A 15,517-nucleotide genomic window follows, 5' to 3' on the forward strand; every position below is an offset into this window, starting at 1 on the left:
TGATGTAAATATTGGCCACTGGGCAAGATGTTGTGTAGAGAAAGGGGTGTGCTGTTAACACAGATGTTTTCGGACCAGGGGCTGTGGCCTCTCAGGGATCAGGAAGTCCCAGAGGGAAGGTCAGGGACAGCTGTGGCCCCTGTTCCTCCAGCAGATCCTGGTCCTCCCTCCTTGCTTCCCTCCCCGCTCCTGCTGGGCTGAGCTCCCGGCTGGCGGCTGGTCTGCTTGTTACCCAGCTTCTAAACCTCTCTGGGCCCGGGCTTCAGCCAGCCCTCCTGCCCCCACTCCTACTGGGAGAAGCAGATGCCTCTGACATCTCTGTTCCCACAGAGGTTCCAGCCAGAAGGAGCAGCCTCCTCCCCTTAGGATGGCCTCGCCCTCCAGCCCGCCCGCTTTCAGGCTCGAGACGACAGATGGAGGCCAGGAAGATGGTGCCCAGGTGGACAAAGGAAAACTGGGCGGTGGTGCCGGGCCGCCCCCCATGGAGTCACCATTCCAGGGCGAGGACCGGAACTTCTCGCCTCAGATCAAAGTGAACCTCGGCTTCCGAAAGGGGGCAGGTGCCAGGTGAGGCAGCAAGCGGCGCCGGGGGAGCCCGGGGGCCTCACCGCCAGCAGAGTCAGACTGGGTGGCCTAGCCCAGCCCCAGTGCCCCTGTGCCACAGCCTTGGGGGTCCTGGGTCTGGCTCTGATGGCTCCTGGGCCCGACAGGCTGAACCCTGCTCTGCTCTCTGGGATTGCTCCTTCCAGAACCTTCCCCATTCTTCGCCTTCTGTCTCCTGGGGTTGTGTTCTTCTTGTAGGGACATACTCTTTCACCTCCTGGCATGTCCCTTGTTGGTGCCGTCCCCTTCCCAGCCACAGTCCCTGCGAGGGGTGCTAGCAAGATCCACGCTCCCGTCCAAGAGAATCAAGGACATCCGGAAATGTCCCGGGTGTTCCCAGGCTCTGCTCCAAGGCTGGACCTGTTGCCCTGGGGTCCTGGACTCTTGGGATCGAGGACGGTGGCCTTCTGCTCGGAGCCACCTTCACTGTGACTTTCCCGTGATGTCTTCTAATTCAGACTGTGGGAGCCACTGTGGGAGCGCCACCTCCAGTCCTGTGGGTGTGGGGGAAGGGTGCACCTGGGTCCCCACAGTGTGAGGTCTGACATACGAGGCTGGAGAACCTGCATGGGCCAGGCAGCTCTCTGCCAGGGAAGCCCCTCCCTCCCTGCTCATGCCTGGGACTCAGCCCCCAGCCTCGGCCTCCCAGCCCAGAGCCGCCTGTCCTGTTTGTGCTGCAGGACCGAGGTCAGGTTCAGACCAGGGCAGGAGAGGATGCTTGCAAGGCTTCTGGGAGTGGGGTCACCTGCCCGAGGCAGAACCGGCCCCTCGATGCCCTTTGGTGCTTCAATCTGTGCTCCCGTGGGGCCTCCCTATACCAGGACCGTGATGCCTCCCTGTGACAGGAAGTGCTTTGTCCAAATAGCCACTTCCCCCGGCTGGACTGCCCCCCGGACTCCCCAGTCAGCCGCAGTGACCTCTTGGTCACGTCATGGCCGCATGGTCTGCTGGACGGATGATGCTGCGTCTGGCCAGGCAGCTTCCTGCCCTATCAATCACGCGATCATGGTTTAAAACATGACTGATCCCAATAATCCCCCCACTCATTAGAGCCCCCAACCCTTTCTTGGTTGATCCATTCCATGGCAGACCAGAGGGTCCCCAAAGCATCAAATAGTCCCCCCTTTCTTTTCCTGGTCTTGGTACCAGGAGCCCCAGGGGTGAGCCCCGGCGGGGATGCCCACACACGCTGGATTCAGAAGGGCTACCAGCCCCTCCCGGGGCCTTTCCCAGAGGTGTGGCTTCTCAGGAAAATTCTGTGAGTGTCTGGTGTCCGCTCTGGACCCCACGTCTCTGAGAATCCTCCGTCTGTCCAGCCTGGAGTCTCTCTGGGGTTGGGAGTCGGGGTCTAGAGTTAGTTGAACAGCCAGCACCCCACACCCCGTGAGCTCTGCACCATGTGACTTTGGGAAAGTTACTCTACCTCCTTGTTTGTCTGATGGAGAAAATAGAGATTACTCACGCAGGGCAGAAGTGAGGGCCAAAGGGGCAGGTACTCCATTGTTCGTCCATAGATGGTTTTGGAGAGGACGTGGGGCTTTTCTTGATTTTCTTGGTGAGGCCAGAGGCACGTACGGCCCCCAACAGTCTGTGGGCACCTCCGGTAGCCCCGCCCCGACCCAGAGCCCAGCTCAAGAGCCATGACGAGCTCCTGTGCTGAAATGGACAATGAGGCTGTTGCAAGCAGTGGGGCACCTAGCGAATGACAGGAGATGCCTGCAGTCAGGACACGTGGTCCGGTGCCCCAGACAGGCCCCTCCTCCGGGGGTCTGAGCACTTGCGGTCTCCTTGGTCTGCCTGGGTGCATAGAGGCTCTCAAAAGGGGCTCCTGGGCCCCAGAAAAGGCTCCCTGGGAAGCGGGACTTTCTGGGGGCCCAGGGCTCTCCTGCAGCGTCAGTCACAAACCACACCCCCACAGCCAGCCAGACCCGAACCGCTTCGACCGTGACCGGCTCTTCAGCGTGGTGGCCCGGGGGGTCCCCGAGGATCTGGTGGGGCTACCAGAGTACCTGCGCCGGACCAGCAAGTACCTCACGGACTCGGAGTACACAGGTAGGCCTGCTGCTCGGGCCAGAGCCGCCGTGTGCTGTGCTGAGACCAGGCTGCCGGCTGGGTGTTGGCCACAGGAGCTGAGGGGCGAGGAGGGGCGGAGTTCTAGCAGCCCTCCTGCCAGGACGACTGCAGGCGCCCTGCTGACAGAGCGGAGGACGGCCGTTCCCTCTTGCACTCACCCCACCGGCTCCCAGCCTGCCTCTGCCGCCCTCAGCCGTTTCAGTGGCCGAATGGAGGGATATTCACAGCCTTCCTCAATGCAGCCTTTCCCTGTCTCTCTCTCTTTTTCAGTAACAGCATCGCTGAGATCTAATACACGTACCTTACACTTTATCCATCTCAGAGCATTCTTTGCCCCAAATCTAAATATCTGTATTGTTTGGGGATATCTGATTAGGAAAAGAACATGTGTGCCTTCTAGAAGGTTCAAATAGTAATGAAATGTATAAAGCTGAGGGTAAAAACAGTCTGTCATCCTGGACCCCTGATAATGATTTGGGGTACATATTTTCAAACTGTTTAAATACATTAGGCATATATTTACATAAATGGGGTCATGCCATTGATGTAAATACATAATGATGTGCTTGTAATGGGCTTTCCCCCAACTTAGTCCATTTCAGTACACAGGCCTCTAACTCAGTCACTGTAACAACCTGCAGAGTTTCCCATCCTGTACATTTACCACAATTTACTTAACTAACCCCTTACTGGTGGCCATTTAGGTTGTGTGTAGTTTTCGGCCTCAATACACTGTGTGCCAGGCCCTCTGTGGGCTAAGAATTTTGTATATGATTCCACGTGATCCTTACAATAACCCTGGAATGGTCCCATTTTACAGTGAGGAAAACTGAGGTTAAGAGAGGCCAAGGGGCTTTCCTGGTGGCGCAGTGGTTAAGAATCCGCCTGCCAATGCAGGGGACACGGGTTCAATTCCTGGTACAGTGGGCCACAACTACTGAGCCTGTGCTCTAGAGCCCATGAGCCACAGCTGAGCCTGCACGCCACAACTACTGAAGCCCGCATGCCTAGAGCCCATGCTCCGCAACGAGAGACGCCACCGCAATAAGAAGCGCACACACCACAACGAAGAGTAGCCCCCGCTCACCACAACTAGAGAAAGCCCACGCGCAGCAGTGAAGCCCCAGTGCAGCCAAAGTTATAAACAAATAAACAGGAGGCCAAGTGACTTGCCCAGAGGAGACACAGTCATTAAGTGGTAGAGCCACTTAAGAAATACTGCTCCAGGGCTTCCCTGGTGGCGCAGTGGTTAAGAATCCACCTGCCAATGCAGGGACACGGGTTCGAGCCCTGGTCCGGGAAGATCCCACATGCCGCGGAGCAACTAAGCCCGTGCGCCACCACTACTGAGCCTGCGCTCTAGAGCCCACGAGCCACAACTACTGAAGCCCGTGCTCCTAGAGCCCATGCTCTGCAACAAGAGAAGCCACCGCGACGAGAAGCCCGTGCACCACAACGAAGAGTAGCCCTTGCTCACCGCAACTAGAGAAAGCCTGCGCACAGCAACTAAGACCCAACGCAGCCATAAATAAATAAATTTAAAAAAAAAGAAATACTGCTCCAAATGTTCTCATGTAGACACTGTTGCACACATGACGAACTCTGTCTTAGAAACTTAATTTCTAGGGCAGAAACTGTAGTCATACCTGTTGGTATTCTAACACCTGTTGGCTGGAGTCTTAACTCCCTGCAGCATGGCTGGGCTCCCTCCAGCCGGCCGGGGTACTTTGGGGCATGGGCTCACTGTACAGGCGGGTGGGTGGCCTGAGCACTGCGGTGCCCTCTCCCTCCTCCCACAGAGGGCTCCACGGGGAAGACATGCCTGATGAAGGCCGTGCTGAACCTTCGGGACGGGACCAACGCCTGCATTGAGCCACTGCTGCAGATTGACCGGGACTCGGGCAATCCTCGGCCTCTGGTCAACGCCCAGTGCACAGATGAGTACTACAAAGGCCACAGCGCCCTGCACATTGCCATCGAGAAGAGGAGCCTGCCGTGTGTGAAGCTCCTGGTGGAGAATGGGGCCGACGTGCATGCCCGGGCCTGTGGCCAGTTCTTCCAGAAGAAGAGCCAAGAGACCTGCTTTTACTTCGGTGAGGAGGCTTCTTGGATAAATTGAGCTGCAGAGGGGGTAAGGCCTCGCCCAAGGTCACAGGGTTAATGTGACCCTTAAACCCAGATCTGTCTGACCCTGAGGCTCATGCTTCTAATAGCTAGGCCGCCTGCAAAAGCAGTTTGTCTTAAGAGCTGTTGTATCCTTGTCTGGCCACGGAAGCTCACCACACATGAGCTCAGACCAGGGCAGGGGAACAGGGGTGTAGAACTGGTGTGTGAGGAGACTAGACCAGACGGGGCCTGGTGGAAGGGGTGTCTGGGCCCCGGCAAAGCAAAGAGAAAGAGGCGGGGAGCGGGAACACTGGTTGGCAGGCTACCGCTCTGCTCCCTTAGATGGTGAAAAGCTTTGGGCCCCTCTCCCTTGGGTCACAGCTGGACAGAGTCACCTTGACTGGGGCTCCTAGGAGGATGCAGGGCCCGGGGACTTCTCCGCTCACTGCACTGGCCTGGGTGGGCCCGGGACCCCAAGGCAGTGCGCATCCTCTCCTGTGGGCGCCTGACCCGCCTCAAGGAGGTCCAGGGAGCGTGAGAAGCAGGCGGGTGGACGCTGGGAGGCCCGAGGCTCAAGCTGTCCCCTCGGCCCCCAGGCGAGATGCCCCTCTCTCTGGCCGCCTGCACCAAGCAGTGGGATGTGGTGACCTATCTCCTGGAAAACCCGCACCAGCCCGCCAGCCTGCAGGCCGCCGACTCGCTGGGCAACACGGCCCTGCATGCCTTGGTGATGATCGCAGACAACTCGGCCGAGAACACGGAGCTGGTGACCCGCATGTACGATGGGCTGCTCCAGGCGGGGGCCCGCCTCTGCCCCACGGTGCGGCTCGAGGACATCCCCAACCTGCAGGGCCTCACGCCCCTGAAGCTGGCTGCCAAGGAGGGCAAAATTGAGGTGAGTGGCCAGCCCCCCTTTCCAGGAAGCAGCAGGACTCAACCAGGATTTCTGCAGAAAGAGCCTGGGGTGGTGTCTAGCTCAGGACAGTTTCAGCATGCACCTCTCTTGTGTGTGTGTTTGTTGATAAATTATATATGAGCTACAGAATGAATATATTACATTTTACAACAGGGATTTTATTTACTTATTTTCTTTTGGCTGCGCAGCTTACAGGATCTTAGCTCCCCGATCAGGGATTCAACCCAGGCCACGGCAGTGAAAGCACCAAATCCTAAACACTGGACCACCAGGGAACTCTCACGGATTGTTTTTTTAAGTCACTTGGGTTTCTTGATTAGGAGACAGTCTTCTCATGTTCTTTGTTCTCAGGTTTTCTTCGTATTGATGGCTAAGTGTTCTTGATAACGAACATATCATCATATTGTTTACTATAACAGTTGCAAATTTTTCTCCCAGTTCAATATTAAAAAAAATGTTATGGCATTTTTTGCGACACAGAATTTTTACATTTTTATGTATCCAAGGGTTATTATCGTTTCCTTGGTTTTGCTATTGCTTAATTCCTTCTACAAGGTTTTAAAACTTTGTGTGTGCGTGTGCATATGTGTGCACGTGAGTGTGTATACTCCATATCCATATTTGCTTCCAGACTTTTCTTTTGCAGTTTGATTTTTTTTTTTTTTTTTTTTTTTTTTTTTGCTGTACGCGGGCCTCTCACTGCTGTGGCCTCTCCCGTTGCGGAGCACAGGCTCCGGACACACAGGCTCCGCGGCCATGGCTCGCGGGCCCAGCCGCTCCGCGGCATGTGGGATCTTCCGGGATCGGGGCACGAACCCGTGTCCCCTGCATCGGCAGGCGGACTCTCAACCACTGCGCCACCAGGGAAGCCCCTGCAGTTTGATTTTTAATGCCTATAACTTTGATTTATCTGAAAGTTATAGGTTACTCTTTTAAAGAGTAAGCACGAGGGACTTCCCTAGTGGTCCAATGGTTAGGACTCTTTGCTTTCATTGCCGAGGGCCCAGGTTCAATCCCTGGTTGGGGAACTAAGAGCCGCTCGGCAAAAAAAAAAAAAAAAAAAAAAAAAGCATGATCCAGCTTTACTTTTTTCCCAAATGACTTTCCTGTTGTCTGGTCCTTATTATTAGGGGAGCTTACAACCCACACAGCTGACACAGGGCCCAATGCTTAGAACACAGGTATTTTTAAAGGTTAAGATAAAAATAAACATAAGCGGAAGTTTTATGTTTTTTTCCTGCCCTCCAAGGTCCCTGGGGTGTGGGTACCTCTCTTTGCTGTCTAGAGGCATGGCTGTGTGGCTTATGGAAGCCGCCCCCCAATCTGGGAAGCCTCCCCACCATTCCTCATTTGTAAGACCAAATTGCTTCTGGACCTGTCCGGGTTAGGGGTGGCTTCTAGTCTGTTGAAAGCTCTAGACTCTGGCCACAAACGTGCACACACGTGTGTAGCTGGTAGCCTCTGGTCTCATGGGGCCTTAAGGACCCTTGGATTGGGGGTCCCTCGGCCACATGAGTGTCCAGGAAAGAGGCATTGGGGCAGGAGTGCGGAAGGAAGAGGCAGGCTGGCATAGGCGGGTGGGTGGGAGTGTCTACACGGTGGCTGAGTGTGGTGGACCTGTGTAAGAGTTCATATGCGCAAGGACCCGTGGGTGCAGGGCGTGTTCGCGTGTCTGGGCGGTGGGCAGCTCTGTGCACGCCAAGCTCACGTGCCTGCCCTGTAGATTCTCAGACACATCCTGCAGCGGGAGTTCCTGGGGCCGTGCCAGTTCCTTTCCCGCAAGTTCACGGAGTGGTCCTACGGGCCTGTGCGGGTGTCGCTGTATGACCTGGCCTCTGTGGACAGCTGGGAGGAGAACTCAGTGCTGGAGATCATCGCCTTTCATTGCCAAAGCCCGGTGAGCCTGCTTCACCCCGAGGGCGGGGGCGTGCGTAGGGGGCCTGGCAGAGCTCCCTGCAAGGTCCACAGTTCGGGGCTGCCTGCAGCACCACCCCTGCCCTTTAACTGAGCAGTCGGGGTGTGGCTGCACGTGTGAACCCGGCCGCCGGGCACACACTCGCTCCACACGGGCCGGTCCCACCTGACACGGGGGTCACACGGGGGTCCCGGTGGCTACCACTGGGGGCCTCTCTGTTGACCAGCACCTGCTCTGGACTGGTCACTCCACAGCCATGAGGGTGGGGTGGCGGCCGGCGGGGAGGGGTCGTTCGGGGCTCCGCACCCTCTCCGCTCTCCCCTGCTGCCTCCACATGTACTTGCTGAATGCGCCTCTGGCTCTCGCCTTCCCATCCCAGCACCGGCACCGGATGGTGGTTTTGGAGCCGCTGAACAAACTGCTGCAGGCGAAGTGGAATCTGCTCATCCCCAGGTTCCTCTTCAACTTCCTGTGTTACTTGACCTACGTGTCCATCTTCACCGCTGTCACCTACCACCAGCCTGCCCTGGACAAGGCAAGGCAGGGAGGGGCACATCCTGGGGAGGCCTCCTGGAAACAGTCCTGGCAGAAGATGGGGCAGGGATTACAACCCCGCCCTGCAAATGCTGACTGGAGGCCTGACTGCTTGGTGGTCTGCCCACGGCGCTTACATAGCTGGTCATGATATGGAAGTAACAACACAGTAGTAACAACAACAATAATAGTACTTACTCAGTGTGCAGCACACGTGAGAAAGTATTCAAGTGATTGACGACGTGTGTTAATGTATTTAATTAATTTCACAACAACCCTCTGAGATGATGAACTCTTATCATCGCCAGTTTACAGTTGAGGGAAGGAAGGCACAGAGAGTTTAAGGAACCTACCCAGGGTCACATAGGCTGTGAGTGGTGGAGTTGGGTTCTGAACCCAGGGAGTCTGGCTCCAGAGCCCATGTTCTCTCTGCTGCTCGGGGGGCCTCCCCATAGCTCTCACGAGGAATGGGCCCTCAGCCTCGCTCTCAGCGGGAAGCTGCTGTGTGGGGGGTGCCCAGGCCCGACCCGAGTGTGTCTTCGTGCAGGACTTACTCCCGCTGGAAGTGACTGCTGGGAACTCCATGCTGCTGCTGGGCCACATCCTGATGCTGGTCGTGGGGGCCAACATCGTCATGGGCCAGGTGAGGGTTCCTCCCATCCCCCACCCCAAACCTGGAATTCTGCTACAAGAAGCCTGAGAGTGAGCTCACGACAGGGCCTTCATTTATGGGAAGCTGAATCCCACGCCTGGTCCCATCCTGGCCAGCCTCAGGGCAGCTGAGGGCCGAGGGTTCTGGCCTTGCCTTCTGGGCTCGGTACCCTCCCTGCTGTGCTTTCTGGGGTGCCCACGGGGCAGCAGATATCTCCTGTGATTCCTTGGCGGTGCCAGCTCTGCTCACCTGGGAATGGAGCTGGAAGCCCCCGCCCCCAGGTCCCTGGCTCATTCCTCACTTGGGGAGCACAGAAGGGTGGCGTGCCTCCAGCACGGCCTCTTCAGGGCAAGATGCTGCCAGCTTGCAGGAGACAGGCTGGGCCGTGGCACTGAGACTCTTGAGTGAGTCTTTGAGAGTGGGCAGGACTTAGGCACCAAGGCCAGGTTGGCTGGAGCACCCGGTGGTCCCTGTGAGGCCAGTGAGGGGGAGGGAAAGGAGCCTCTTTCACCATGTGGAGTGTGAGTCCTCCACCTGGATCCACAGGGAGACAGGAGGCCCCTGGCATTGTCTGGGTGTCTGCACTTTTTGGAAACAGGGTCCAAACTTTCTCAGCTACCAGCAGGACTCATGAGCACCCCCAAAATTCAAAGCTGCCGCCCGAGCCCCTGAGGTGGTCCTGGCGAGACTTTTACAAGCAGGCCGGCCGGCGGCCCTGAGGGCAGCGGGGCTGCTTGTGGCCTGGAGAGCAGGTGTCACGGCCTGTCCTCCTCCTTCCCCCGCAGCTGTGGTACTTCTGGAGGCGCCGTCTGTTCATCTGGATCTCGTTCATGGACAGCTACTTTGAAATCCTCTTGTACGTGTGACCTCACTCCTCCTCCCGTCTCCTGCCTGGGAGAGGGCACCAGGCGGGCTTTGGGGGTGAGGACCCTGGGCCAGGGAGCTCCGGGAGGCTGGGAGCAGCTCACAGGCCAGACTCCAGAGTCGGGCTGCTGTCTGTTCCGGGTCCTGAGCATGACAGTCACATCGACCGAGCCCTCGCTCCGCACCAGTGGAGCCTGAAGTCTTTACACACGTGTCTCCCTGAATCCTCACCGACACTCTCCGAGCCGGGCGTTATTACTGTTACCCCCATTGTACGGGGGAGGGGACTGAGGTCCACGGGGGTTGAATGCCTTGCCCGAGGTGGAGGTCAGGATGCTTGGATCCAGTCCCACACAGAGGCGGAGCTTCTCATCTCTGAGCCCGCGGAGGGAGAGGCAGCGGGGGTCAGCGCTGGCCACAGGAGGCCTGCAAGCTGACGCCGCCCTGCCTCCACGCAGCCTGGTCCAGGCGCTGCTCACCGTGCTGTCCCAGGTGCTGCGCTTCCTGGCCATCGAGTGGTACCTGCCCCTGCTCGTGTGCTCACTGGCGCTGGGCTGGCTGAACTTGCTGTACTACACGCGCGGCCTGCAGCACACGGGCATCTACAGTGTCATGATCCAGAAGGTGAGAGGCAGGAGTGGCCCCGTGCAGCCAGACGGGGCAGGGCTGGACACCACACCCCGGGGGGCTCCTTGTGGGCCCAGCGGGCAGGTGCCTCCCCCAAGCTGAACCCCCCACGGCTCATGCCTTCTAGGTCATCCTGCGGGACCTGCTCCGCTTCCTCCTGGTCTACTTGGTCTTCCTTTTCGGCTTCGCTGTAGGTAAGGGCCCCCCGTCCCCCACCCACTCCTCGCCCCCCCTCGAGGCTGCCCGCTGGTCTCCCCAGGCTGAGGACCCCCTGCCTATCTCCTCAGCACTGGTGAGCCTGAGCCGGGAGGCCGAGGCCCCCGGGGCCCCTGCGGGCTCCAACACCACGGAGGTGGCGGGAAAGGGGGACAAGGAGGGCAGCAGGGCCCCGTACGAGGGCGTCCTGGACGCCTCCCTGGAGCTGTTCAAGTTCACCATCGGCATGGGTGAGCTGGCCCTGCAGGCCCAGCTGCGCTTCCGCGGGGCGGTGCTGCTGCTGCTCCTGGCCTACGTGCTGCTCACCTACGTCCTGCTGCTCAACATGCTCATCGCGCTCATGAGCGAGACTGTCAACAGCGTCGCCAGCGACAGCTGGAGCATCTGGAAGCTGCAGGTGCCCAGCGACGTGCCCCGTCCCCTCCAGTGTCCTGGGCCCGGCAGGAGTGGGTCCGCCCCTCACAGGGACCCCCCGTTGTCCACGCCTTCCCGCGCAGGGCTGACGTGAGGCTGCAGTAAGGCCTGAGGGCGGTGCCTGGCGCACAGTAGGTGCTCAGCGTGTTAGTCACCATCATCATTAGTATTAAGTGCTTCCTGAGAGCCTAGTGCAGGGCTAGGCACAGTTCTAGGCTCTAAAGACCCGGCAGAGAACAAGACGGAGAGCCCGCCCTCATACAGCCCCCTTCTGTGTTCGTCGCTTGTTCCGTGGGGCTGGCTTGGTGGACGAGGCAGGCGGGATGCGCAATCCTGCAGCTGGCCCAGGCTGCAGGAGCTTTGGGAGCAGGGGCTCGGGTAGCTGGGAGCTCATGTGACACCTGCCTGCCGTGGAAGCAAGAGCCGCTTCTTGACTGGGGAGGGTCGGGGGTGGGCCTAGGCAGTTGGTGCAGGGAGAACCTCGCCCCGGGGGGCTGGACTGTGTGACCAATTCACCGTTGACCTTGGGCAAGCCCCTTATCTTCTCTGAGCCTCACCTGCAAAGTTCTGTGCCCGCCCCCCGCCCCCAGCTCGCTTGCGTGGTAGCAGCAGGCACATGTGACGTTCCGTACCTGGTGGAATTCTAGAACCTGTAACGATGCAATTGCAAGGAACTGTAGGGCGCTCGTCACATGCTGACTTCCCAGCAGCCACCCAAGGCATATTGGCCTCAGTCTGCAAGTGGGAAAGAGACTCAGAGGGATGCAGGGCCTGACACCACATAGGTACTCAAACCTTGGGGCTGGATTCAAATCCACGCACTTAGCAGATGCTGACTTCTACTGTAAAGTGCTGGCCACTCTGTCTGATGCATCCTTTGTCCCCAGAAAGCCATCTCTGTCCTGGAGATGGAGAACGGCTACTGGTGGTGCAGGAGGAAGAAGCAGCGGGCAGGTGTGAGGCTGACAGTTGGCATCAGGCCAGATGGTCGCCCCGACGAGCGCTGGTGCTTCAGGTGAGTGGAGAGGCTGGGGCGCGGCCTGGGGACCTTGCTGAAAACCAGGCGTCAGCGGCTAGGAGTCAGGTCTGGTGGGAAAGGCAGGGCCTCGGAGCACCAGGGGACTCCGCCCTGGACAGGCGAGGTCAGTGATGCTGGATCTCATAGGCCCGGGCTCCACTGCCTGCTCTTCCTGTCTGGTCACCTTCCTGTCCCACTGACTGAAACTGGAGGTCCCTCCCCAGTGGTCCCTGACCGACTCCTTCTGGCCTGAAATGGGGCACATTTAGGAGGCCAAGAAGCCAGAGGCATCCTCGGGTTAGAGCATGCTAAGCTTGCCCCGCCTGGTCGGCTCTGCCCTCCCAACGCCCCCGTCCTGACCACAGAGACTACAACCCTTCCACGGAGAGCAGACGCTCCCATGGGGGCGGGAACCTGGTGACAAGTGCACGGCCAGCAACACACTTTCCTGAGGTAGCAGCCAAGCAAGGGCGGTGGGTCTTAGCCACGTGGAGTAGCTGTGAAAGGGCCCCAGAACTTGGGAACACACAGATCCAGCTGATCTAAACTCCTCTCTGGATGCTGGGGGCAACCCAGGTCGCCGTGAACAGCCAGAGGGGACAGACGCCTGTTCCCCTTGGTGGGCGCCTGGCCGGGTCGGCAGTCAGTCTGAGAGCCGAGAGGATGGGGCTCGCGGGGGCTGCTGGGTGGCCCAGCGTCCTGCGGAGAGAAGCCCCGTCCTCCTCACAGCCCTGGTGTGCACCCCTCGGGGGCCCCTCTCCTGGGGCAGAGCACGCTGCCGCCTCGGCCTCCCGGAGCCTCACAGCTGCCCTGTGGCCCGCAGGGTAGAGGAGGTGAACTGGGCTGCGTGGGAGCAGACGCTGCCCACGGTGCGCGAGGAGCCCTCGGGGCCAGGCGGCCCTGGTGAGTAGCTGTGGAGTGTGTGTGTGTGTGTGCGCGTGTGTAAAGGATTTGCCCCTTAAAGCGGCGCTTCCCCCCACTCCCGCCCCCCCACCCCGTCGCCTGGGAAACCGGCTCTTGGGCACCCTCCCCTCCGGGCAGAGCGGCCAGCAGGGGGACAAGTTAGGGAGACCCCCCAGCCCTGTGGCTCCGCCCCGACAGGCCAGCCTCGCTGCCGCCACACCGCTGAGAGGCCACTTCCTCCGCCTTTGTCCCCGTCTCAGGCCCGTGTCCCCTCCATTCTAGGGTGGCGCTGGCCCCCTCCACGGCCGGCAGGCGCCCACCTCCAGTCTTCGGTCCCCCTCCTCTCCTTTCTCGTGCTCTTTCCCACCCCTTCACTTGCCGTGGCCACCCGACACCCTGTACGTGGTCTCCTCCGGCCGCCCAGGCTCCTGGGTCCCTGACCGCGGCCCTCACGAAGCGACAGCTTTCCTGCGCGTCTCTGTGTCGCCCTTCCTCCGAGTCCTGCCGTCCCATCCCTGCAAGACTCAGAAAGCGCCCTTGTCCCTCATCTTGCCCCAAGCCACCCCGACCCACCCACCTGCCGCCGCCTCCAGCTGGACACCCCCAACAGGAACAGCCTTGGGCTGCCCTGTACGTCGGCCGCCCCTCCTGGCCCAGGCAGGAGGCCTTGCGGGTCCCTCCCCCTCCCCCTTCCCCTGGCGCTGAGTGTCCTGGGGACCTCCGGTGGCCCCTCTGCCCTGCGCCTCACCTCTCCCACGTCTGCACCACGGGGGGGCTGCTCAGCTGGCACCCGGACCCCAGACAAGGCTTTACGTCCAGGCTCGTCCTACTCCAATCCCTCCTACGTAGATGAAAACTACACACAGCCGCACCACACACCGCCTCCCACTCCCTGGCGGGCCGCACCCCTCCCCCCGGGGTCAAGGCCCAGAGCCGTTGTCCAGCCCCCTCCCCGCACCTCCCTCCATGTGCCGGCCGGTCCCTCCACAGTGCTCATCGTCCCTTCCTTTCCTGGGCTCTTGTCTCTGTAAGTGCCCGTCCATCCTCCGGGGGGCCGTCCCTTCTCCACCTTCCCCACCGGTGGCGGTGGCGGGGGGTCTCCTCTCTCCTCTGAGCACCTGACGCTCCCCTCCCTCTGGCTCCTCAGCACATCATCTCGGCTGTTTTGGTTTCGAACACAAAGGCCAGTCACCTGCAGGGACTTTCAGCTCCTGGGAGGAGGTCCCTGACTGGCACCTGGCAGGGGTTCAAGAGATGCTTGCAGAAGCAGGGAGGCAGGAGAGAGACTGCTAGGGACCCCGAGGCTGCTGTCCCCTGGCATGATGTGGTTTCATGGCTGTGGCTCCCTCCTGTTTCCCTGGTGCCTGCGTCCTGGGGACACTCCCTTCATCCCATTCACAGGCACCCTGAAGAAACCAGCCCTGGCCTCCCAATCCAGCCAGGACAGTGCCGTGGAGGAAGACCATGTGCCCCTCCAGCTCCTTGAGTCCCACTGATGCAGCAGGGGGCCGGGAGGACAGAGCACGGAATGTTTCCAGCCCCACCTACTGGCTCTGGGACCTCAAGGGACTTTGGTGGCAAACATAAATAAGTAATTTCTTGTGGCTAACTCTCCTGGAAACATTAGTTGAGTAAAGGTACTGGGCCCCAGGACTTCCCTGGTGGCGCAGTGGTTAAGAATCCGCCTGCCAATGCAGGGGACACGGGTTCGAGCCCTGGTCTGGGAAGACCCCACATGCCACGGAGCAACTAAGACCGTGCGCCACAACGGTCTCTAGAGCCCACGTGCCGCAACTATTGAATCCCACGTGCCTAGAGCCCGTGCTCCGCAACAAGAGAAGCCACCGCAATGAGAAGTCCACGCACCGCAACGAAGAGTAGGCCCCGCTCAATGCAACTAGAGAAAAGCCCGCGCACTGCAGCAAAGACCAACGCAGCCAAAAATAAAAAAAAAAAGAATTAAAAAAAAAATGTACTGGGCCCCTGAGCTGGTCGGCGTCTGCATGTCTCTGTGAGCTCACGTCGGTGTCTGGGGCCAGGCTGCTCCCGCCCTCTCCTGGGCACAGGGACCCTCACCTACCGCCCCCCAGTTTGCCCTCTTCGGGGTGCAGGCAGCTAGCCGAGGCGCTGTGCCTGCTGTCACCACAGACGCGAGGTGGTGGACACCAGCAAGCACAGCCGCCTGTCCTTCCTCTCCCACAGCCTCCAGACACCCCTTAAAGCCACCCCAGGACGTCTCTCAAAGCCTTTGCACTCCTGGGCTTACTTAGTTCAGGCTGTGGATTATTGCCTCCTCTCCCCGCTGGCTTCCTGCGCAGTTCCCACCCTTCCAAGCCAGAGGGACCTTCCTGAGACACAAGGGCAACAAGTTACCCCCGTCTCTGAAGGCTTGAGAGGCTCCCGGCGCCGACGGGGGCCCTAGCTGGCACCCCCAGCCCTCCGCGGTGTTGCAGACGCCTCCTGCTCTCCTTGGCACCTGCAGTATATCCTTCACGCAGGATGGTGGACCTCGTGTGTGTCTGCCTCGTGTGTGGCTTGGCTCTCCCTAGAAGCCTCCTCTCTCTCCATTAAAATGCTACGCTTATTTCTAAAACCAGCTCAAAAACCTAGGTCTCACTACCGCCTTTCCAGTTTTCACCCTTAGGGTAATGTGTGTTCGTAAGACGCGCGTGCACG

At 59.5% G+C, this 15,517-nt stretch overlaps 1 protein-coding gene across 1 annotated transcript; it reads left to right on the top strand.

The window, feature by feature from the left end:
• The first annotated feature begins 346 nt into the window (after positions 1-346).
• TRPV2 (transient receptor potential cation channel subfamily V member 2) lies at positions 347-15,072 on the top strand. Its single transcript, XM_079726035.1, has 14 exons — positions 347-567; positions 2,522-2,655; positions 4,476-4,769; positions 5,379-5,677; positions 7,422-7,595; positions 7,993-8,148; positions 8,695-8,790; positions 9,585-9,655; positions 10,122-10,287; positions 10,418-10,484; positions 10,578-10,903; positions 11,808-11,935; positions 12,762-12,841; positions 14,243-15,072. The coding sequence occupies exons 1-14, from the start codon at positions 368-370 to the stop codon at positions 14,335-14,337; spliced, it is 2,286 nt and encodes a 761-aa protein (XP_079582161.1). The 5' UTR covers positions 347-367; the 3' UTR covers positions 14,338-15,072.
• Positions 15,073-15,517: the final 445 nt, after the last annotated feature.

This window comes from Hyperoodon ampullatus (genome assembly GCF_949752795.1).
Source record: "Hyperoodon ampullatus genome assembly, chromosome: 19".
Taxonomy (NCBI): domain Eukaryota; kingdom Metazoa; phylum Chordata; class Mammalia; order Artiodactyla; family Ziphiidae; genus Hyperoodon; species Hyperoodon ampullatus.